This window comes from Papaver somniferum, chromosome 3 (assembly GCF_003573695.1).
Source record: "Papaver somniferum cultivar HN1 chromosome 3, ASM357369v1, whole genome shotgun sequence".
NCBI classification, from domain to species: domain Eukaryota; kingdom Viridiplantae; phylum Streptophyta; class Magnoliopsida; order Ranunculales; family Papaveraceae; genus Papaver; species Papaver somniferum.
The window spans coordinates 70407448-70431586 of NC_039360.1; the positions used below are offsets into that span (position 1 = coordinate 70407448).

A 24139-nucleotide genomic window follows, 5' to 3' on the forward strand; every position below is an offset into this window, starting at 1 on the left:
TGCAAATGCCTGGTTCCATGTACAAATGACGCTGACTTTTTGGCAAGAATGCTATTGGTGTGGTTTTTCTCAATCAAGGTACAAATGACGCCTTCTTTTTTGCAATCACTGCTCCTTCTCTTGCAAGGGAACTTCAGATTGATTTTCAGATGTTTGGCCGGCAGCTGTTGTGCCAACCAGATGTAACCAGATGTATTTCTATGCTCTGAGCCTCTGACAATGATGTGAGAGCAAGGGCTCCTAATTAATATTGTCACCGGACCAGAGAGATCATTGTGAGACAGAGGTCAAGAAAAAAAGTTGATGTGGGTGAATTACTAATTGTTGCCATGACTGCTAACAATATCTGGCACTGCCCATAGGACGAGTGCAAATTTGTGCACCCCGCTGAAACCGGGGTGCACATTCCTCCCCTCCTAATTGGTGAAATTAATTTAGCAAAACCGGATAGTGGTTTTGATTTATCTACATTTAATCCTATTTTCCATTTTAAACACACAATTTTTGGTGAACATTTATTACTTTCTCTTTCTCTATCTAAAGAAATACGACTTACTTTTATTTCTTGCATTGAAGACTTGAACTAAGTACTGTGTGTTCATTCTTTCAATCTTTTTTCTTGATCAGTGATAAGGGAGACCGTGTAATCACTATTAATTCTTGATAAAAAGACTACTGAATTTTTTTAATTTTCTTTAAGATGACGATGAAGACGAATTCAGAGTTAGTTGCTTGATAGATTTACATTACTATTAGCAATATAACTAGAAGAAGACGATGAAGACGAATTCAGAGTTAGTTGTGATTATGTTGTTCTCTCTTTAAGATAAGCAACTGTCAACTGATCATCAATTCAAATACAAACGATTAGGTCTTTTTTGGTCAAGAAAATCAAATTCAATAAAATTGATTGAAATTCGTACCTTAGTGATGAAATGATGACTTTGCTGTGAATGTAATGTAGGAAACCAAAAGGATGAGTTTTCATGTATGGGAACTTGTAACGACATTCTGGAGTTTCAATATGAGCTTATGAGCTTTCAACCATGGTGTTTATGAAGATGATCACATCATCCCGTTGTTGTGATTGTTCATATTGGTTATAATAAGAGTCAATATATAAGATCATGGCAATTGAATTTTCTACCTATGAAAATCTCATACCCCAATTGCATAGAACTGAAGAAAATCCTTTGTTATATATTCACTCTACACTCACAAAAGAGAAACACCTAAACGCTTCGTTTTCCCGAAGATTGTCCGTAAATGTTACGCCGGAAATAACGGGTCTTGTAGATTGTTAATTAATCAATCGGGAAAAAAGTTGAATTTTTGTATCACTGTACTTGTCAATCAGTGTCATCATGATCCAATCTATAATGTTAGGTGTGAACACGTAAATCACGAAGGCATCTATATGTTCACAAACAACGTTCGCATTCTATACACATGCTCGCACTGATGAGACAATTGCATTGATTCCTTGGATCAAAACCTTCGGGTTTATCATAGCCTCATCTAATATCATCACCAGAGGCGTTCACATAGAGGAAGATAAAGAAAACGAAGTGTAAAAGTAAAACTCGTGGAGTATGAAATGAATGTAAAGTGCTGAAATGTAAATAAGACTGGGGTTTACGTGGTTCAGCACTACGGCCTACATCCACGGGGTTGTCGTTTTCACTATGCATTTGATGATTACAGAGGTAGTCGAATGACTTTGGAGTTTACATAGGTCTGCGAATTGTAAAAGGTAAACTTACACTCACAATTCTTCTCTCTCGACTTCTCTCTAAACCTTTCTCTCTTTTTCGATCCCCTCTCTCTTGGTGGAGAGGGGGTATTTATAGGGTTAGATTGTGGGACCCGTTTCTGAGGGCCGTTGGAACCTTATATTCTTGTGCTTTGTGTCCATCACGCAGAGGTCTTCGTTCATTGCTTGATCACGCAGAGTCATCCTCGTTCGTTCCACGGGTTGATCGACACGTACACTGCTCAGAGTGTTTAATGCGGGTAGTTGAGACGCATGCTCGTGTCAGACAAGTGTCTTCTGCCCCTGTCACGTCCATGTAAGTCAACCTTCTCTTCACCGTTGATCTTGGATTCTTTTGGGGATGAGATAAAGTAACTCTTCGGGAGTTATTTGGTGCTCCGCAGTACACCGTGCTTTTGGTAAATCTTTTAACTTATGCCCTTGGATTTGTTCGGGCAAAGATCCGACGTCGACGGGATGGGCTTCTTGGTTGTGGGCGTGTGTCATCATGTTTTGATGACTTGGTCCGCATGCTCTCCACGTGTCTTCCTACATACACGTGTTTGATGATGAAATATGTACACACAATTTGCCCCTTTTCTTCGGGCTTGAGTGTTTAGTGGGAGCATTGAATAAAACAGACGTTACATATTCCTCCTCTCTCCTAATAACTTCTCCTAGATACTTGGGCACGTTTCTTACTCGTGCATTAACTGCTCATTTAATGGGCATGTTTCCCATTCCTCCATTAACTTCCTTCTCTTTCTTTTGAGTATATTAAGGAGAGGAGAAAAAATTAATTTCATTCTCCTTGAAAATTAATTTCATTCTCCCTGTCAGACTTCATCCTTTGTTCCTCAACCATTAAATTATCTCTGCCCTAGCATTAATCACGCTCGTTTCTTCTTTGTTTCTGGTTTGTTCTCTCATTTGTCTTCTTTTGGGATTTTGTTTGTGGTGGTAAGGTTTCTTTTCTTCGTTTCTGTTGTTTTAAGTTTTGTGTTGATTGTGTTGATTGTAAATTTCCTGCTGCTGTCGTACCTTGTTTGTGATGAAGAACATCTTTTGATGCATGTATGCTAGTTTGCCCCTGTTCTTCATCTCAAGTCGAGGAGGCCATTGTTTCAATTGTATTGATTGAACTGTTAAGTTTAGGGTTTTAGGGTTTTAGGGTATACATGCATGTATGCATGTATGCTAGTTTTAGGGTTTCTGGGCTAGGTTGAGATGAACTGTTAATTTTGTGGTTTTTTGATCTTTGGTGATGCCCTCGTGTTTGCTTCTAACTTGTTTTTTGTACCTCCTCGCATCCATGTATGACCGTCCGCGGTTTCCTTATCAAACTCCGGCTTCCAGTATGCCGAGATCCCCTCCGCGTAGAGAGTCTGATACATCTCCACATGGGGGAGATCTCTCTAAATTGTCGCAAATGGATCCCCGCGGTAGTAAAGTTTCTTCTTCTTATGGGACGAAGGCTTCTCCTCCTAGGAAGGGGGATCCATCGAAGGGTCCTTCCGGGTCTCGATACGCTGCCAGCCGTGCTCCTTCTCGTCGTCGTGATGACTCCATGTGTACGCAGACACCTCCTCACGGTGGCACCTTCGATATTCCCCCTCTTCGTTCTATAGTGCCCGTGCAGAACCCTCTGCCGCCGCCTCCAGTACTTTCTTTCAAAGGGAAGAACTCCAAAGGTGGTGTGCCGAGAGCTGAATCATCTAAAAATCCTCCTTTCAAAAGAAAATCTTCCGAAGCTTTTGTTGGTTCGTCCGATCCCGCGGAAGAAGAGGAGGTTGTCCCGGTGATACGCAGCGTTTCGGTTAGCAAGAAGAAAGTCACGTTTAAGCACATTGACCTTGAATTTTTCAAGGAAAAGCATGAGCTTCAAGCCTTCGAGGTTCTTTTCTATGCCCCTGAGGATGATATTACTTACGAGCTCATCTCGAAGTATCAGTTTGATGAGTTTCACCTGTTAACTACGGTTGGAGCCTTCGAGGCGGGTCTTATGCTGCCGTTATATAAGTCTGGTGATTCCTTTTATTATGACGTGCTGGATGGTTGCGAAGGCTCTTCCACCAATACTCATAGTCGTTCCGTGTCGCAATTGTCGGGGAACTATCTCCGTGCACTGAGGGAATGTTATCTGCGGAGTAAGGGGGAGACGACGATCACATGTTACGTTCCAGATCCCGCTGAGAGGGAGTGGTATACTCCTGAAAAATTCAACAGCTCCTTTGGGGATTATGTCAATAGTAGGAACCGTAAATCGTGGAGCGTTAGTCTTCGTAACCTCGCTGCTCCTCGGGGAGAAATTCGTCTCTTAAGTGAGGTGAGCGATGCCAAACTGAAATACGTTCCAGACTCCGAGGGGTATGCTCAGCGGAAACTTTTTCCTGCTCGTGAAAGGATCAAGCGTGACCATGATTATGAGTGGCATGCCACTGTCATTGAAATTGTTGGTCCTTGAGCGTATGGTTGGATTCCCGGTCCGCGCGGTTGGCGTCCTTCTGAGAGTAGCAGGCCTCGTGATTCTCCTCCTGCTCGTTATGGAGATTTCTGTCCCTGGCGTTTAAACTTCGAGGGCATGAACTTTCCTTATGCTCTCGACGTTGTTGATGGAGACGAGGAAGAGGGTTCTGGTGCTATAGTTCCACCGAAGAGTGCCGCTACTACCAAGGTATGGTTATTGCAGATTCTGGCTGCGCCCCTCCTTTTTTGAAAATCACGTGTATGAGGAAATAACTCTTTTTGTGGGACGTGTATTGGTTTGCAGGTGTCGAAAAAGAAAAAGATTGGGCCCAAGCAGTCTTCTACCATTGTGACGGGTGAGGCTGAGGTTCATGAAGAAGTTACTAGTCCGGTGAACGAAGAGTTTGCCGAGGATGAGGAAATGTCTGATGGGGAAGAACGCACTGATACTTCCCCTAATGTTGTCGAGGAAGAGGTTGGTGCGGGTTGTGATGGTGTTGATGGGGGGAATAATACTGCGGTGGCCGAGGGAAGTGTTACCGCGGAAATGTCTGCTTCTGCTGGTGATAACCCTGGTGATCCGGAATTTATCGAAGGAGGTGAGGCTGCGGAAACTCTCCCCACCATTTCTCAAGGGTTCTCCTTTTTACAGGATATATTCCGCAAGGGAACTCTTTGATGATGCCCTCGGTTTTCCTGAAGATTTTTCTTTACTTTCCCCCAATGATAATTGGGATGTGCTCGGGGATTTTGCTAAGGAAAATGCTGCTGTTCAGAGTGAGGGCGCGGATGATCCTATTGCGCGTGGTGGTGCCGAGACTTGTGATGATGGTGAAATGACAGCAAAGGGGAAGTCTGTGGTTGACTCACCTTCCGAGGATTTCCCTCACTCGCTGATGTTTGAGGGTGAGGATGCCATAATGGATTGGCTCAAGAAAAAGAGTTTGCTGTTTGTTCCCCATCCTGCCCCGGTGGTTGCTGGCGAGAAATATTCTGATGCTTATACTCGTCGGATGATGGAGCTATCTTCCAAGGCGCGTGTTGCCGAGATGTGGGGGAAAAGCTTGAGTGTTCCAGAGGCTACCCTCGTAGCGGACCCTCCATCTTCTGTTGCTGAAATGATGGCCATAGCCGATGGGTACCAATATGGTTTTCCCCAGCAGCGTGTCTTGGAGGTAACTCCTCGTACATATCTCTTCGTGACACTCGAATCCTTCGGTGTAATAATGTTTGCCGTTTGATGTGTAGATAATGAGGAGTGAGCATTGTAACCATGTGCTGTATCAATTCTTTAAAGCGAAATCTTTGAAGCTGGAGGCTAAGCTTCGTCACAGGGAAAAGGCACTATCTGCGGCTGAGGTGGAGATAGAAGAACTGAATAATAGCCTTAAATAGAAAGAAAGGCTGGGTGAAGCGGAGGCTGGTCTTCGTTCAGAGCTTGCCACCGTTCGCGCTGAGTTAGAGCAAACTCGCGGCAAAGTTTCAGCTTTCACATGTTTAGTTCTTCTCCATCTTTTATCCCTAGTAATTCCTTTCTACTACTTTGTTGTTCTGTCTGAGTCTCCCCACCCTATCTTCAGTGGGTGGAGTCCCCGAGCTGATATGGCTTCGGAATGAAAGGGCACGGCAAAAATCTCGTATCAAAGAGTTGGTCGAAAAAATTAAGAGCGAAGCCAAAAAGTGGGACGCTCAGGCTGAGGGATGGCGCGCAAGGCATGTTCAGATGGTTCATATGCAAAATCTGTAAAACCATGACCGTATTTTGTTCAATGGTACGCTGCTGTGGACACATGAGAATCTGCGGGAATCCCGTGAGCGTACTTCGTTGTTAGAGGCTAGAATACATCTCCTGGAAGAGGAATTACGAAAGGCTCGCTCCCTTCCTTTTCCGGGAATTAAGGAGAGTATGCTGTGTCTTACCAGAGAAAGGGAAGATGCCAGAGCCGAGGTTGGGGCTCTCAGCAAAGCCCTTGCTGCGTCTCGTGCTGAAATAGCCCGCCAGGCTGAGTCTGAGAGAAATCTCGAAGTATGTATGTACAGACTTAGCAAAGGGGTAACAGAGATAAACAACGAAGTCAACCACCTTCGTCACATGGATTCGATGAAGCAGGTAGAATTAGATGCAAGTCTATTTACTCTCACCAACCTTCAACTAGATTATAAGAAATTATCCGAGGAATATGACTATCTTGATGAAGCGCGAGACATGGTTGTTAACGAGTATGAAGAGGCTTCGGCTTGTGTCGAAGGTATAACCTTATTTCGTCGAGTGTGATTGTGTCTTTTCTATGCTAACTCCCTTGTGTTGTCTTTTTCAGAGCTCGAGGGACAACTCCGCGCTGCAAATGAAAAATTTGAAAAGGCTCAATCTTCCTTAGCGCAGCAGGAAGGACAGACTAATTATTTTAAGAGTCTGGCGGCATCCCGCGAGGAGGCCGTTGGTGCTGCTTATAAAGAAGTGAATCGTCTATCCTCGTTGTTATCTCAAGCCCACCAGCGAACGACAGTTATTATGCATAAGGCTCGGTGTCAATTGGCGGAGGAGACAAACAAGATGCTGGAGAAGATTGAGCTTGGCCTTAAGACCGAGCATGGCCTCGTCAAGAGCTATCCGCGCCGTCCTGTACCTGCCTCCATGCCTGGATCCTCGGGACCCTCTTCTGGTGGGAGCGTCCCTTCAACTCTTCGGAACAACCCTGCTGATGGGGCGGCATCTTCTAAGTAGAAACCACGGCATTATCCTTCAGTTAGATTTTGCTAGTATTTTGTAAAAAGAATGTTTTTGATGTGTTTTTTTCCTTGAATTGGCCTTGCCGCTTTTTGTATACCAACCTTTATGAAATGGATCCTTCTTTTGGTATACCTGCAGTATCAATTTGTTTTTTTTTTTATTTTAAGCATTGTGAGGAAGGACATTTAAAACAAAATAAGAATGTTTTAAGTGTTTGGGTGCGATACCGAAGGGAGGTACCTTCGTGATCATCTTGAGACCTGTCACCCCGCTGGCGAACCCAGGGCCAGAGGATTCCCAGACGGTGGGGGCCGAGGCAACGTTCTAGGATATGGGGTTAAAATATTTACGTACACCCATTCCGTCGACCCGTTGCCTTAAGATTGGTTGGGTATCTCTTTCTGCTGGGTGCCTTCCCCCTGGTCTTACACTCATGGACACTGATGGGGGATCCCTGAGAGATTATAGATTAACTACTTTCCACAATATTGTTGATAAGTTTTGTTTACTTGAAGGTTTCAGAAAGCTTGTTTTATTGACAGGTTGAAGCCTGCTACTCCTCGTCCAGAGATAGAAACATGTAAAGCGGTTACGCTGCCTTCTTCTTCTGGTATTCTTCACGCAGATGCAAAGCTGCGTTGCTCCTATGGGTAGTACGGTTTGAGCCCCTTAGCATTCCAAGGATTCCGTAGGACCTCGCCTTTCATATTGCGAAGATAGTAGGAACCGTTTCCCGCAATGTCGTGTATTATAAAAGGTCCTCCACATGTAGGTGCTAACTTTCCCCATTTCTTTTCTCGTTGATACTGTGGGATTGTTCTTAGCACATACTTCCCCTCTACAAAATTTCGAAGCTTTACCTTTTTGTTGTACTGCCTTGCTAGTCTTCGTTGATAATTTTCCATCTTCTGCAATGCTGCTTCCCTTCTTCCTTCCAGGTCGTCCAATCTCTCTAACATCATGTCTGTTGTGAGATTTTTCTCCCATGCTTCGGTCTTCGTGGTTGTCATGAGGATCTCTGTTGGTATGAATGCTTCAGCTCCATAAGTGAGGAGAAACGGGGATTCCCCAGTGGCAGATCTTCGTGTTGTCCTGTATGCCCATAACACATTGTGCAACTGTTCACACCATCACCCCTTATGTTCGTCTAATTGCTTTTTGAGGATAAGGGCGAGGGTCTTGTTAGTGGCTTCCGCTTGTCCGTTGCTTTGAGGGTATATGGGGGTGGATTTGTTCTTCCTTATTTTGAAAGTATCGAAGAGCATGTCTATATTTTTCCCCTGTAATTGCTTTCCATTATCGGACACGATTTCCGCTGGTATGCCGAACCTGCAAATGATGTTCTGGAATATGAAAGTAAATAATCCACGTATCTGATCCTGTCTAAGGATTTAGCTTCCACCCATTTACTGAAGTAGTCCGTGGCTACTATCAAAAATCGTCTTTTCCCTGATCCTTCGATGAAAGGCCCGACGATATCTATGCCCCATTTTGAAAATGGCCATGGGCTATCTACAGAATTTAACGTTGTTGCTGGCGCGTGTATCTTTTTGGCGAAACGCTGACATTCTTCACATCGTCGGGACATTCTTGCGGCATCCTGTATTATTGTGGGCCAGTAATATCCTTGCATTTTTGCTTTGTCGGCTAGTGATATCATGCCGCTATGATTCCCTGCGTCACCATAATGGATGTCGTTTAGAATTTGATGCCCCTCTTTTCTGGACAAGCAACGTAGTAACTGTCCGAGGAAGGATTTCTTGTACAGGACCCCATCCCGAAGATCATATCTTCCTACTTTGGAGAGTATTTTCCTGGCTTGTTTATGATCCGCGGGTAAGGTTACCTCTTCGAGAAACGCATGGATCACCGTTCTCCAATCATCTTCGTTGCTGAAATTTTCGTCTTGATTTGCTCTTGACATGATATCTTCTTCGTCAAAATCTTTATGGATGTCTTCTCCTACCTGGTCTTCGATATTTTCTTCCACTGTATCTTGATTGGTAGCGAAGGAGAATTGCGATGCAATTGAAGGCTCGTATACCCTTGTTATTTTAATAGCTTCGACGCTTTTGTCCTTCATCATGGATGATATATATGTTAGGGCATCCGCGTGCTTGAGATCCCTTCTGCATAAGTGCCGGAACTTGATGTTCGGAATTTGTGATGCCAATGTTTGGACCAAGGCCATGTAAGCTGAGAGGGTGTCGTCGTACACATTGTACTCGAGCCCTATTTGCCGTATGACAAGCTGCGAATCACTTGTCAGTCTTACATCGGTTACCCCCATCTCTATTATTAAGCGGAGGGCATCTACGACTGCCTCGTATTCGACGATGTTGTTAGTATGCTCTTTGAATTCTAACCTGAGTGCCTGTACGATCCTTTCTCCAGTTGGGGTGGTGATGGCAATGCCTATTCCTGCTCCTTCCTTATTTTTGGAACCATCGACGAAGACCTCCCATTGTCTTTGACTCGCGGGTTCGAGGATATCCATTGGATCCTTGCTTTCTTCCTCGGCTTCTGGTATTCCCTTAATCTCTTCGTCGTTGTCCAGGGGGAGGTCTGCTAAGAAATCCGCCAAAACTTGGGATTTTTGGGAATGTTGAATTTCATGAATGATGTTGAATTGGTCCAGGTGGGTGTTCCACTTGGCTATTCTGCCTACTTTTCCCGCGCTTTTGAGGACTGCTTCCAGTGGTGCTTTGCATGGGACGCGGATGAAGTGAGTTAGGAAATAGGTTCTCAGCTTTTGAGTAGCCCATACCAATGCCAGGATAAGTTGTTCGATCTTCGTGTAGTTCCTTTCCGCAGAATTGAGGGTCTTACTGACATAATAGATAGGCTGTTCTATCTTCGTATTGGTTTTGACCAACACTGCGCTAACGGCATCTTCTGTCGCTGCTATGTACAATGCCAAAACCTCATCAGGATCAGGCTTCTGCAGGATTGGAATTGAAGCCAGGTGTTCTTTGATTTTTTGGAAGGCTTCTTCGCATTCTACGGTCCATTCAAACTTACTCCCTTTTTTGAGAATATTGAAAAAATGTTTGCATTTGTCCGAGGATCGGGCAATAAATCTTCCCAAGGATGCTATGGACCCATTGAGCTTCTGCACTTCTTTTAAATTCTTCGGGGATGACATTTCTACTATGGCCTGAATCTTCGCTGGGTCTACCTCAATGCCCCTTTTTGTTACCAGATATCCGAGGAATTTCCCTGAGGTGACACCGAAAATGCATTTCTCTGGATTTACTTTCATATGATGTTTCCTCATTGCTTCGAAGATATCTCTCAGATCCTGGTGGTGATATTTCCGCAGCTTACTTTTGACGAGCATGTCATCAACGTAGACTTATAAGGTACTACCAATCCATGGCCTGAAGATAGCATCGACCATTCTTTGGTACGTTGCCCCTGCATTTCGAAGTCCAAAGGGCATTCTAGTGTAGCAATAAAGGCCATGTGGGGTGTAGAATGCTGTGTGTAGTTGATCTTCTTCTGCCAGGGCTACTTGGTTGTATCCAGAATATCCATCCATGAATGACAGCTCTTCGTATCCTTCTACTGCTTCAACCAGCTGATCTATGCTTAGCAGGGGATAGTTGTCCTTTGGACATGCCTTGTTGAGGTTAGTAAAATCGATGCATATCCTAACCCCTCCATTTTTCTTAGGAACGACGACCATGTTGGAGATCCATGTAGGGTACTTGACTTCCTTGATGAACCCTGCTTCTAGTAGTTTCCGAAGTTCTTTTTCCACTGCCTTATGATACTCCGGTGCAACTTTTCTTATTTTCTGCCTGAAAGGTGGCGTGCCTGGTTTGATGCGCAGCTCGTGTTGGATTATTTTCGGGTCAATCCCCGGCATATCTCCTAGATTCCAGGCGAATACATCCGAGTATTGTTTAAGTAATTTGGTTAAGGAATCTTCTCTTCTTTCGTCCATTATGGTCCCTACTTTGATCATCTTCGGGTTTTCTTCCGTTCCTATGTTGATTTCTTTTACGGGCTCTACTGGTGTGAACACCGGCTTCGGATCCCCGAGGACTGGGACGTTCTTTGATTGCTATTTGGTATGTTTCTGTCCTTCGTTGGCTGCTGAAGTACCTGTTTCTGTGTTTAGGACATTATCATCCTTTGTCAAACCCCTCCTTGTGGTTTCCTTGAGGAGCATGTCTATGGCCTTTTCTTTCGCGGCTTCTTTATTTTTAATTCTTCGGGTTTTTCGCTGCTCTTCTTGTTCGTTGTTGATACGATCCTGAGTGGTTTGGCACTCTCTTGCAGAGACCCGATCTCCCTGGATTTCCATCACTCCCTCAGGTGTAGGGAATCTGAGATATTGGTAGTAAGTTGCCGCCACTCCCTTGAGTTTATGTAACCACTTTCGTCCAATAATGGCGTTGTAAGGGGATGGGGCGTCAACCACGCTGAATCGTGTTTCTACTTTCATCGGTCCGGCGTTAACCTGCAACACGATGTCTCCCAATGGCTTCGTGGGTGCTCCATTGAATCCGTAGATGGTGTAATAAGAGGTCATTAGCTGTTCTTCATGGAGCTTCATTCGTTTGAATGCGTCGTAGAATAGAACGTTTACTGAGCTTCCCCCGTCTATGAGGATCTTTTTGAGGTTACATCCAGCCACTGGTAGTGTTAGGACCAAGGGATCGTTATGATCTTCCATATCTTCTTCGATATCTTCAGCATCGAAGATAATAGGTGAGTCCATCCACTCTTCGTGCTCGTCCACCTCTACACCATCAATTTTATATAATTCGCAGTGGTCCTCGAACTGCTTCCGTAGCCTCTTTCCTATCTGTGCTGTAAGTGAGGGCCCTGTGGCTTCAGAACACGAGATGGTGTTGATTGTGCGGTTCCCCTCTGGAAGTTGGACTAGCTTGGTCCGTTTGGATCTATCCTCGGCGACCTCCTTTCATATGTAATGTTGGAGTTCGCCAGCATCAATCAATTTTTGAATCATTATTTTGAGGTTTTTACATTTGTCGGTCTGGTGTCCATTGAAGCAGTGATATTCACAGTAATCTTTATACTTCTCGGTTCTTGGGGGCTGTTTTCCCTTAGACCACGGCCACTCCAAATTTTCCCTTCCTTTGATCTCTCGCAAGATCCGAGCATAGCTAGAATTGAGCTTCGTGTAAACATGATCTTCGAATTTTCGATCGTCTTTTCGTCGTTCATCCCTTCGTTCCTTCCTATCTTCGTGAGGCCGTTCCACTGAGCTATTCCTTTTGGCCCCATTGGTTTGTTATGCGAAATTGGTACGGTGAGACCTCTACGGGTATGCCCTCGGGTTTTCACGCTGGATTTCTTCAAGACGAGCGTGCTTTTCAATAATTATTCGAAGATCTCCTTCTGTCTTAGGCACGCTTCCATGAATCTCAACAAATAGTGGACTCATTCGGTCTAATCCCCACTTGTAGCAGTTGATACTTACCACTGGGTCCACACTTCCTATGGCTTGGAAGATCTTGTGCCATCTGTTAGTGTATTCCCTCGTGTTTTCCTTGTAGCCAATTGCCAGCGAAAAGAGCTCGGTGTTAACAGCCTTGTTGTATATGTAAGTTCTTAAGAACTTTTCTGCGAGTTGATCGTAGGAGTGGATGGAGTCAGGCGGAAAATTATCTAACCAAGACAATGCCGATCCCTTCAGGCTTGATGGGAAGTATCTACAGAGTACGACGTCGTTCTGACTCCATCTGGCTAAGACACGGTTATAATACCGAATATGTGCAGCGGGATCACTGGATCCGTCATAACATTCGAAGGTCGGGGCAGGGCACTTCAGCGGAATAGGGGTGTTGGCTAGGCGATGATTTAGGGGCGTGGAGTTAGCCTCTCTCATGACCTCTTCTAACCTTCCCCCACCTTGTCTAGTTTTTAACTGCCTGATCTCAGCCATCATTTCATCACGCAGCTCTTCCATCGCGCGGTGGTGCCCTACGCTCTTCTGCTCGTGATAGTCTGACTTTCCGTCATTATAATCCGGGTCGGATGCGCTACTTTCCCTAGCCGCGTCTTCATTAGCTGCTACAATGACTCTTCGGTCTCGATTAGGTTCTGGTGCCTTTGAATTTGCTTCATCAAGTTGTTGGCTGGTCTTCGAGCTTAGGGCAATCTGGTCTTTTAAATCTTGATTTTCTCTGGCCATCAATGCTACGGCATCTTCTTAAACCTGCTGGCTCTTCTTCAATTCTTCAAGCTCAACCATCAATCGATGTGATTGGTTTGACCCCTGATTAGGGGTCCCAGCTCGTGCTACTACGGCCATGGTGCCGCCTTCTTCTACGGTTTGCACTAAAGGTGGTAGAGGTTCAGCTTCGATTGTTGGCATTTCCAAATCAGGCTGAGCGCCCATCTACGGTGTTAGAGCCGCCGACACAGTTTGATTCTGATCGTTTGTTGATCGCATTCCGAAGGTTGGCGGGTGCGCGGGTTGATGTGTTCTGGATTCATCCACCCTTTCTTTTGGTTGATGAAATTGATTCGTAGCAAAAGTTTTGCTGGTTTCTGCAGCCTTCGGGGCTGCCGCAACCGTATTGTACTTTGTCGCCGCTGCTCTGAGAGCCGCGGCTGCAACGAAGTTAGCATTCATAGGCGAAGTGATTTCCGCAGTATCCTGCCTCTGACTAGTCATTTTGTCTTTGTCTCCTTTCTGCTTGCTTCGGGTGATGACCGGGGTTGTCCTTGGTGCTTCCTTTGACGAGGCTTTGGGTTTTCCTGCTTCCTGCGTCTTTTCCATCGTGGGTCCTTTTGTTGCTTTCTTTCTGCACAAGGGAATTTCAAACAGCGAAAAACAGAAATGTCCGTGCGGATCGGGTTAGTTTGCGAAATACCTTACTCCAAGATGGGGAAAAACTGCCCGAGGACCACAGAGAAAACTTTAGGGAGGCTCATTTGATTAAAACATATGAGTTAAAATACATGGGTTAAGGTCTTATTAAAAGTGCGGATTCATTGAAAATACGTGAATACACGTGAAGATCCCTTGGAAGATGAATGTAGATCCTTTGAAAATGTACGAAAACCCACCGAAAAGACAGGTCCGTACGAGATCTAAAAAATGTAAATCCATGGATCTAAGCGATAAATCTTTTAACCAATTTAAACTGCTTCGATAGATACTGCCGGAGCTATTGAAGATAATGGGTGTGTTTTTGAATATAGTAAAGTTAACAAAAGATAAATACTGCTAGAGCTAATGAAGCAGAGCAATCATATGCTAGTTTAAGATGAAATCACAGGATAAGATAAATCTTTTACCGGGACGAAGTCCCTGTTTCTAGCGCCAAATTGTGAACACGTAAATCACGAAGGCATCTATATGTTCACAAACAACGTTCGCATTCTATATACATGCTCGCACTGATGAGACAATTGCATTGATTCCTTGGCTCAAAACCTTCGGGTTTATCATAGCCTCATCTAATATCATCACCAGAGGCGTTCACATAGAGGAAGATAAAGAAAACGAAGTGTAAAAGTAAAACTCGTGGAGTATGAAATGAATGTAAAGTGCTGAAATGTAAATAAGACTGGGGTTTACGTGGTTCAGCACTAAGGCCTACATCCACGGGGTTGTCGTTTTCACTATGCATTTGATGATTACAGAGGTAGTCGAATGACTTTGGAGTTTACATAGGTCTGCGAATTGTAAAAGGTAAACTTACACTCACAGTTCTTCTCTCTCGACTTCTCTCTAAACCTTTCTCTCTTTTTCGATCCCCTCTGTCTTGGTGGAGAGGGGGTATTTGTAGGGTTAGATTGTGGGACCCGTTTCTAAGGGCCGTTGGAACCTTATCTTCTTGTGCTTTGTGTCCATCACGCAGAGGTCTTCGTTCATTGCTTGATCACGCAGAGTCATCCTCGTTCGTTCCACGGGTTGATCGACACGTACACTGCTCAGAGTGTTTAATGCGGCTAGTTGAGACGCATGCTCGTGTCAGACAAGTGTCTTCTGCCCCTGTCACGTCCATGTCAGTCAACCTTCTCTTCACCGTTGATCTTGGCTTCTTTTGGGGATGAGATAAAGTAAATCTTCGGGAGTTATTTGGTGCTCCGCAGTACACCATGCTTTTGGTACATCTTTTAACTTCTGCCCTTGGATTTGTTCGGGCAAAGATCCGACGTCGACGTGATGGACTTCTTGGCTGTGGGCGTGTGTCATCATGTTTTGATGACTTGGTCCGCATGCTCTCCACGTGTCTTCCTACATACACGTGTTTGATGATGAAATATGTACACACATTAGGGGAATTGCATCACTTATGTAATCAACATCATTGATTTATTTATTTTTGATCAGAAAGATATTGATCTATAAATGGTGACTTTAGCAAAGAAAATGGTTATATGAAGAAGATGAAGATAGAAGAAAATAACGAAACAAGAGGACAGAGAAAAGAAAAAATATGCATTAAAAATTCCTTATTTAAAACGGAAAACAATTAAAGTAGGAAAAGTAAAACCACTGTCCATTTTTGCTAAATTAATCCCACCAATCAGGGAAGGGGAATGTGCACCCGGGTTTTAACGGGGTGCACAAATTTGCACTCCTATAGGACTAGGACAATCTAATAGAAATTTGAACAAGTAATACCGTACATAAAAAAAAAGTAATACCGTGCATAATTAGATTGCCAAAAAAACACTCCAGCCGTTTCTTCTTCTTAAAATTTACATAATGCATCAAACCATTTCAAGTATAAAAGCAGAACTTAATAAATCTAGGGTTGTATTTAGTCAAATTATGGGTTATATTTAGTCACTGCCTTTGTCATTCTGGTTTTAGATACTTTCCTAACTCCGGCCATTCTTAACGCTATATAAGGTAAGCTATGCTACCAGTAGTTCTCCCTATTCTATTTGTAACTCAACTCTCTGTTCATGAATCAAGTGATGATGATGGAGATGAAAAAGCAGAGACCAGGAGGTGATGGTCGTAAGAAGATTAAGATTGAAAAAATCAAAGACAAATCAAAGTTACAGGTTACATTCTCCAAGAGAAGAAAGGGTTTGTTCAAGAAGGCAACTGAATTATCTGTTTTAACTGGTTCACAAATTGCACTCATTGCTTTCTCTCCTGCCGGAAGACCCTATGTTTGTGGTAATCCTGATCTCATACTCGATCGATTTCTTAATAACATTAATGGTGAAGCGCGTGAAATTCAGAAAGATGATGATGATGAACAACAGAGGAGGTGTTTGGAAGTTGAAAGAGAACTAGAAGCTGAAAAGAAAAGAGGGTTTCTCTTGGAGTCTTTGGTAAATTGTGATTTGGGGCCTGATAATGATAAATTTTGGTGGAATACATATGTTGATGGGCTGAGTTTGGATGAATTGATGCAGATGAGAAGTGACATGGAACAACTCCAGAAGTGCGTCACAAAGAGATCTCATGACTTGCAGATGACCAGTAACAACACAGCTTCTTCTTCATCATCTTCTTCATATGAAGATAAGTCCCTTGCGTTGATGACAATACCGTCCGGTAATGAAATTGTTGATGATGATTATCAGAATGAAGAGATGGTAAATGAGTTGCTCTTTGATTTTGATTCTCAAGAATATGAATTTGGCATCGGGAATACTACTTCAACTGATCAAGAAGAGATCACCGCCGACATTTTTTCCGATGACTACTACTAGTACTGATTATACTCATTTTTCTAGGGCTCCATTCCGTTGTTTAAGTTAATGACCAATGTATGTAGTGATGAATTTATTCAATTCATTTGATTTTTTGTTTCTTTGTTAATGGAAAATTTTGATTAAATTTTTCCTGCAAATTTTTTTCTTTCTAATTCATGGTATTTTTATGTAGTGAATACAGAGTGATTAGATTAGGAAACTAGAGATACATAATTGGCAATCTTAAAATTTTGAACAAGTAATATCGTGCATATTTGATTATAAGAAAACACACAACACAACTCATCCATTAAGCCATCACTTCGGTCGTTTTCTTCTTCTTAAAATTTACATAATTCAGCATCAAACCATTTTAAGTATAAACGCAGAAACTCAAATAAAATAAACAAAACGAAATCCTGTTCCAAACTTACAATTAAACAAGTGCAAAATAAGTAATTTCGAGAACTAAAGAAATATAAAGCAGTCCAAGGAGATATGAGGGTTATCCAAGCCATGATCATCATCATCATCAATTTGATGAATAGAATCTAAGTATTCTTGATGACTATGAATCATTTCTCCTAGTACTGACAACGAGGATGGCGAATTTCGAATATCCTCGTGACCATTACCATCAGCATGATCATTAAGAGGACAAACACGGCGAGATGTTGCACAACTGGCCGTCTCCCTTTTCTGTAATTCGCAGCTTTTATTGAACCTCTGACTTCTCGGCATTGGGAAATTTTCCTTATTGTTATGCCTCACCGAGGATGACGACGATGACGATGGTGATGCTGGGTAGTAGTACCTGTCATGAATTGGGACATTATGATTATTATATTTCCTATTTGGTGACGAGCCCCTTGAAGTTGCCTTACGCGTATCGCCATTGGTATCTCTATTTCGCAGAGGAGATGAATTCCTTGAAATTGCTTTACTCGTCGTATCACCATTAGCATTTCTACCCCGACGAGGAGAGGAGTGAGAATAATAAGTTGCAGATGAATTAATCCTCCTAGTGAAAGGAGAAGCGGTCGTTGTGCGGCTTGCTGGCCCCAGATTGTTGTTATAGTTTCTTTCCGGGCATGGTTGTGGTAATTCCAATCTTCTAAAGCTTTTTTGCCGAGAAATGACGGGTGAATAACCACAAGAAGAAGGAGGAGGTCTCCTTTGCGAGACCGGCTGATGCTCAGTGTGCTTCTTAGGCGGCAAATAATTTGATGTTTGTTGCTTAACTACCGGCACCGCCGATGATGTCGAGGATTTATTTGGTGGTTCAAACTTCTTATTGAATGAATTGTTCTCTCGGCTGGTCATCTTTTCATCAGGATCATCCGTCACCTGGATAAGATGTGGATTCTCCTTAATACGTGACCATAAAAACTCGTTCGAAAACGAACGTTCTCTTGAAGACATAATTGACGAAGAACATGAAGAAGACAGCGGCGATGTCGAACAAGTACTGTTCGTAATCACGGTACTACCAGTATTAGTACTGCCGGAAGCGGAAGTGGACGAAGGCGATGAAATCGTCAGAATTGGGTTATGCCGTTTGGAAAAATTAGTAGTAGTAGTATTGATGACAGTAAGAGGAGGTGGTGGTGTTGGATGAACCTGTGAGAGTATGACAAGCTTGTCTTGGACAGAATTACATGACTGATGATCTTTTTTAGGACTAGAAGGTGGGATTTTCTTAGACCTGAATTTGCTAATGAAACAACCCATTTTTTGGTTGTTCAAAATCCGATTCGACCAAATGAAAAGAGTAAATTTGAGAAGCTTATAAGATATTTTGTAGAATAAGTTGAACGGTTGTTGGTAACAAAAAGGAAGGTGGATATCATAAGCCTTTCCTTTTTACTTTTATTTGAATTTTGAGAGGCGGGATAAGGCAGAGTCCGTTGGTCCAACGGGCATAAACACATAATGTAAAAAAAATAACACGACTATGATGATATTTCTTTGCTTTTTTTTTATTATCATGCTTTTGTTTTTGTTAGTCCTTCCTCTGATTACAAAATGGTGTACATGAGGGGGCCTCCATTTTTTTGCTTCTTGAGTTCTTTCGTTTGAAATGGGGATTTGGACGTTGTTCTCATTGACTTTCATAAAGAGACATCAGAGGTGGGACACCTAGTATTACCGTTATTAACCTTTTTGGTGATCCTTAGCTTGCAGTTTGATGCATACAAAGAATTCTACACTATGAAACATAGCAAAATCCTGGTGAAGTTTATTAACAATTTCAGTTTGTGGAACTAGACGAATTACGTATTTTTTCTTGACGAGAGAGAAACCGTGAGGTGGTGCGATTTGAGGCGATTTTTACTTTTTTTTTTTTTTATTTTTGTGGTTACTTTCCTCCTTCTTCCGTCCTTGACGTCGGAATGTCGACGGCGCCTAGTGGTTTTCGACCTCTGCAGAAAAGAAAGTTACCCTATTTTTATGATAAATTACTTATTTAATTTAATCCTATACGGGGTGTGGGTTGATGTAGATAGATTAATTCTCCGATGTTGTAGAGGTTGGTTCTTTAGGAACGCCTTTCAAACCCGCTGTTGCCTGGTTATGAATCAGGTTCTATTGGTCAATCTTTGATGGGTTCTAAACCCTCTTCTGATGAATCGTTGAAGTTTGGATCTATTATTTGGTCGGATTTTTTTGCTGAGAAGAAATCTCAATCTCAGGAAGCTGAATTGAAATTTCGGAGTCCTGCTATTGTGAATGGGAAGAAAGCTGTATCTCACTCTTTGGCGGACTTTGCTGATGACATTAGGAAATGTCAAGATCTGGTGGTCGGAGCTTTTGTAGGTAAGAGATCTGCGTATATGGCTAGGCCTGCACAAGAAACCGGCTGGGCCGACACACTGAGCCGAAACCGGCTACACCGAGCCGTACCGATTAGTTAACGGCCGGTGACGGTACCTGATTTCATAACCGGCTATCCCACGGCTCGGTGCACGGTATGAGGAGAAAAGCCGGCCGAGCCGAGCCAATTAGTACCGATTAAATCCTATCCTTCCATTTGTACCTATCCCTAATCCTAGCCATCCATTCTACCAACCCTAACATCCATAAAACTTCTTTTTTTCTTTTCATTCGATTCATTTCTTTCTCAGTTCTCTAGCGGCCGCTTCTCTTCTTCTTCTCACTCTCATAGCAGCAGCTATTAATCAATAATCATTCATGATCTTACACCAGTAACACCACCACCACAAGTAACTGTAAGTCAAAGACTCTAATTCGTTTCCTTGTTTTCTTTTCATATAGATGGTCTTCTCTTCTTCTTCATATAGATGTTGACTGTTGTGAGTGTTTGATTTGATATTTGTCTCTTTTCTTTTTCTGATTGTTACTTGTTGGGGCTACGATTGATCATATGAATCTATGATATCAATTACAGGTTGATTTGGGGTTTTAATGAAACTCTAGGTTTATGTAAGTTGTTAGTTATTACACATAAATCGGATTTGGGGTTTGAAATGAAACCCTAGGCTTACATAGCTTCTAACTTGTTAGTTGTTCAGGGTTCATAAATCAGATCTGGGGTTTTGATTTTTTAGGGTTTATAAATATTAGGGTTTCTTGATTTTTTGTTCTGATTTTTTTGTTGGTAAATTGGTAATTGAATGATACATTTTGATTATAGATTCTCTGTATATGAACACGAATTAGAGATGTTTTTATTGAATACCCTTTTTGTATTCATCAATTGTGTGCTTGATTAATTGATTGGTAATTGAATGATACATTTTGATTAGAGATTCTCGTCGTGCTTGAATTAGAGATATTTTTATAGAATGCCCTTTTTGTATCGCTTGTTGCAGCAATATTGGGTGCTTATCCAGAACCAGAGGAGTTTGATGATCCAATGATGCTTGATTAATGACTGTTGAAGTTCAGGTTGCAGACTTGAGATGGAAAGGAACTATGGAAGTGCTGGTTTTAACACCTTTATGTTAAACTTTTAACAATATTTTCCTTCAGTTATGTTAGTTAAAGTCTTTAAGAACTTTTTTCATGTTTATCAGACAGTTTATGTTAGTCAAACTCAAAACTCATTAACTTTGAAGTTTTTAGCTTGTTTTTGTTTTAAAGAACTTATATAGTTATGTTAGTTATACATGGTGTGTTTTTGTTTTTAAAGAACAAGTTTTTGGCTTGTTCTGAATCTGGTGGCAGGAAATTAAGATGGCAGGGAAAAACTGCAGGAAAATTTCAGGAGTAAAATTGTCAGGCAGGCAGACACGGTTTAAAACCGGTACCGAACTGAGCCGACTCTGATCGGTTTAATACCGAACCGAGTGATGGTCGGCTCGGCCACGGTTTCAGATTTGAAAACCGACCCCTGGTCGGCTCGGTGGACGGTTTCGCCTAAAAACTGGGCCGACCGGCCGATGTGCAGGCCTATATATGGCGGTGAAATATGTTGTTGATAAAGAATGGAAACTTAAGGGTGAATTTATTATGACTTTACGTGGTGAATTTATATTTGTCTTTGATTTTGGATTCTATATTTGTCTTTGATTTTGAAATCTATATTTATCTTTGATTTTGCTCTTGAGGAAGATCGAATTGCTGTTTTGGAGAGGTGTTCCTTTTATATTTCTTGCAAATTATTTGTTATTCGTCCCAGGAGCAAAAGTCTTGAGAAAGATCTTGAAGAATCGCGTATTATTCCAATTTGGATGAATATTAGAGAAGTACCTTTGTACATGTGGAATTCTAAAGGATTGAGTAGCATTGCTAGTTGTGTGGGCGTTCCTATTATGCTTGATAAACAAACATTAAATAGAACTAGAATGAGTTATGCTCGTGTCTGTGTTGAAATTGATACTTCTTGTGAGTTTCCTAGCTCTATTCCTGTGTATCTGGATGGTATGCTAGCTTTTGAAGTGGATGTTGAGTACCCATGGAAGCCTCCGATGTATACCCATTGTAAGACTTTTAATCATTCTTCCATTGCTTGCAAGAAGGTAGTTGAGATTGTGCAAAAGAACCCTATAACTCAAGGTAAGAAAGAACATTCCTGATAAGGAAGGGTGGGTTATTAAAGGCTCTAAAAGGGATAGAGACAATATAGAAAATGAGGATGTCAAGGTTACATAACAGAATTTGGTTACTGACCCTGAATTGGAGAATCAAATGGAGGGTATTGAGCATTCAACAACTGGGATGGAAACTAGTACCCTGAATTGGAGAATCAAATGGAGGGTATTGAGCATTCAACAACCGGGATGGAAACTAGTAGAAGTGCTTCTCATTCTGCAAAATCTGGAAGTGGTGGTGTGATTGAAATCGTCGATATGTTTGAGGTTTTAGTTGAGCAGGATCTCAATGTTTCACTTCATCAACCCAAACAGTCTCAAGGGAGGGTTTGAAAGGAAATAGTACTGGTTCTTCTCATACTATTGATCAAGAAGGAGGAGCTAGATCTCATTTTATCAAGACCAATGACGGGGGTCCTTCAAAGCTAGCACCGGTTAAGAACACAGATCTGAAAAGGTCTGGTAGAGGTAAGAAACCTAATCTTACCCAAATTCATAATGTTTAAGATTGCATTTGGAATATAAGAGGGCTTAATGACCCTCTTAAACAAGTAGAAATAGCTTCTTTTATTAGATTAAATAAAATCTCAATAATTGGTGTTGTAGAAACCCATGTTCAAGAGTTATGTGCTAGTAGTATAAGACACAAAATAATGCCTTCTTGGCATTTTTAGATAATTACAATAATGATACCTCTGGTAGGATATGGATTGGTTGGGACCCTTGTGAAGTTAAGATCACAATTCTTCACTCCTCTGCTCAATGTATTTTTGTTTTGGTGGATACTATTAAGGGGTTTTATTTTGTAGCCACTTTTGTGTATGGTAACAATGATATTGGTATTCGTCGGTATTTATGGGAAGATATTTGTAACTTCAGTCAGTATAATTCTAGACCTTGGATTATTTTAGGAGATTTCAATTTCATCTTGTCCCCTACTGATAAAACTGGTGGAGCTGAGATAAGGCCTTATCATTATCAATATTTAAGCAATTGTGTTCAAGAGGCTCATCTTATGGATTTACCTTATTCAGGAGGTTTCTATACTTGGTTTAATAAGAAAGGTGCTACTAGAATTGGTTTTAAGATTGATAGAATCATGGTTAATATGGAGAGGATTGATCAGTTTGTGGATTCAAAGGCAGAGTTTCTCCCCCCTGGGGTTTCTGACCATTCTACTAGTGTTGCTTCTATATTTGAAAAAAGGAAACATGGGCCTCCACCTTTTAGATTCTTTAATTATATGACTGAGGAACCTGGTTTCCTTGAATTGATTAGAAGGATTTGAACTGTTAAGGTGAGGGATAATCCTATGTATGTGTTCATGACTAAACTCAGAAAGGCTAAGGATGCTATTATGGATTGAAAGAGAATTAGATTTAAAAACCTCTCTGAGCAGGTTATGGAGGCTAAGAAAGAGATGACTCTAGTTCAGCAGCAGGTTCAAATCTATCCACTTAGTCCTGTGTTGGCTAGAAAGGAAAAAGAAGCAGTTCAACAGTATGCTAAGATTGCTAGATATGAGGAGTCTATGAAGAAGCAAAAGTCTAGAGTTCAATGGCTTGATTTGGGTGATTCTAATACTCATTTCTTTCATAATTCCCTGAAGGAAAGGAGGTCAAGGAATAATATTCTTACTCTTACTTCTAGGGATGGTGTTTTCTTGGTGGATGACAAGGAGATAGCTGCAAAGTGTATTGACCTTTTCTCTAAACTGTACGATGAATAAGGAAAGGAAGACATTAATGGTCAATTAATTGAGGATCTCCAGTTTTATAAAGTTGTTGATGATTCTTCTAAAGAGGCTCTTACTAGGTCTATTACTAGAGATGAAATAGTTCAAGCTCTTGCTTCTATAGGGTCTGGGAAAGCATCTGGTCCATATGGCTTCTCCAGTCATTTTTTCAAATTTTGCTGTTGATTTTGTGGTTGCTGTCAAGAATGTTTTTAAGAGCTCCAAACTTCTTAAAGAGGTAAACAACACTTTTGTTACTCTTGTTGCTAAAAATGAGAACCCTAGTGGTATTGTGGACTACATGCCTATAGCTTTTTGTGGAGTAGTTTACAAATGCATAACCAAGATTATCTCTCTCAGAATGAAGATGTTATTGAAGCATTTAATCCATCTCCGCCAATCTGCTTTTACAGCAGGAAGATCTATTCAAGACAATATTCTAGTGGCACATGAGATTGTTAGAAACTACCATAGGCCCACTGGTACTCCTAGATGCACCATGAAGATTGATCTAAGGAAAGCCTATGACACTGTTAGCTGGAAGGAAATCCTTATTACTTTAAAGAAGATGGGTTTCCTGCTATTTTCATTGGTTGGATTGAAATTTGTATTACCTCACCTAAGTTCTCTATACTTATTAATGGGTCTCCATATGGGTAATTTGGAGCTAGAAGATGATTGAGACAAGGGTGTCCACTTTCCCCCTATCTATTTTTGTCATGGTGATGGAGCTCCTTAGCATTATTCTTCAA

The 24139-nt window shown here is 41.9% G+C and overlaps 3 protein-coding genes and 1 long non-coding RNA gene across 4 annotated transcripts; 3 read left to right on the top strand and 1 right to left on the bottom strand.

Moving 5' to 3' along the window:
* Positions 1-15855: 15855 nt before the first annotated feature.
* LOC113359565 (agamous-like MADS-box protein AGL29) lies at positions 15856-16616 on the top strand. The gene has a single exon (XM_026603177.1). It carries the CDS (start codon positions 15867-15869, stop codon positions 16614-16616), a length of 750 nt encoding a protein of 249 aa, XP_026458962.1. The 5' UTR covers positions 15856-15866.
* Positions 16617-16877: 261 nt separating this feature from the next.
* LOC113361348 (putative uncharacterized protein DDB_G0285119) lies at positions 16878-18372 on the bottom strand. The gene has a single exon (XM_026604613.1). The coding sequence runs from the start codon at positions 18327-18329 to the stop codon at positions 17067-17069; it is 1263 nt and encodes a 420-aa protein (XP_026460398.1). The 5' UTR covers positions 18330-18372; the 3' UTR covers positions 16878-17066.
* Positions 18373-19717: 1345 nt separating this feature from the next.
* On the top strand, positions 19718-21089 carry LOC113361349. The gene is made up of 2 exons (XR_003365091.1): positions 19718-19828; positions 20432-21089. It is a non-coding gene; the product is annotated as an uncharacterized LOC113361349 (long non-coding RNA).
* Positions 21090-21319: 230 nt separating this feature from the next.
* LOC113359566 lies at positions 21320-22940 on the top strand. The gene is made up of 3 exons (XM_026603178.1): positions 21320-21617; positions 21935-22120; positions 22327-22940. Exons 1-3 carry the CDS (start codon positions 21320-21322, stop codon positions 22938-22940), a joined length of 1098 nt encoding a protein of 365 aa, XP_026458963.1.
* The last annotated feature ends 1199 nt before the right edge of the window (positions 22941-24139 follow it).

Excerpts from the sequence above, each read along its gene's own strand:
- LOC113359565 (XM_026603177.1), top strand. The coding sequence starts at position 15,867 with ATGATGATGGAGATGAAAAAGCAGAGACCAGGAGGTGATGGTCGTAAG.
- LOC113361348 (XM_026604613.1), bottom strand. The coding sequence starts at position 18,329 with ATGGGTTGTTTCATTAGCAAATTCAGGTCTAAGAAAATCCCACCTTCT.
- LOC113359566 (XM_026603178.1), top strand. The coding sequence starts at position 21,320 with ATGTGGAATTCTAAAGGATTGAGTAGCATTGCTAGTTGTGTGGGCGTT. Across the intron at positions 21,618-21,934 it reads AAAGAACCCTATAACTCAAG|GATCTCAATGTTTCACTTCA; the intron begins GTAAGAAAGAAC and ends TTAGTTGAGCAG. Across the intron at positions 22,121-22,326 it reads TCTGAAAAGGTCTGGTAGAG|ATAATTACAATAATGATACC; the intron begins GTAAGAAACCTA and ends TGGCATTTTTAG.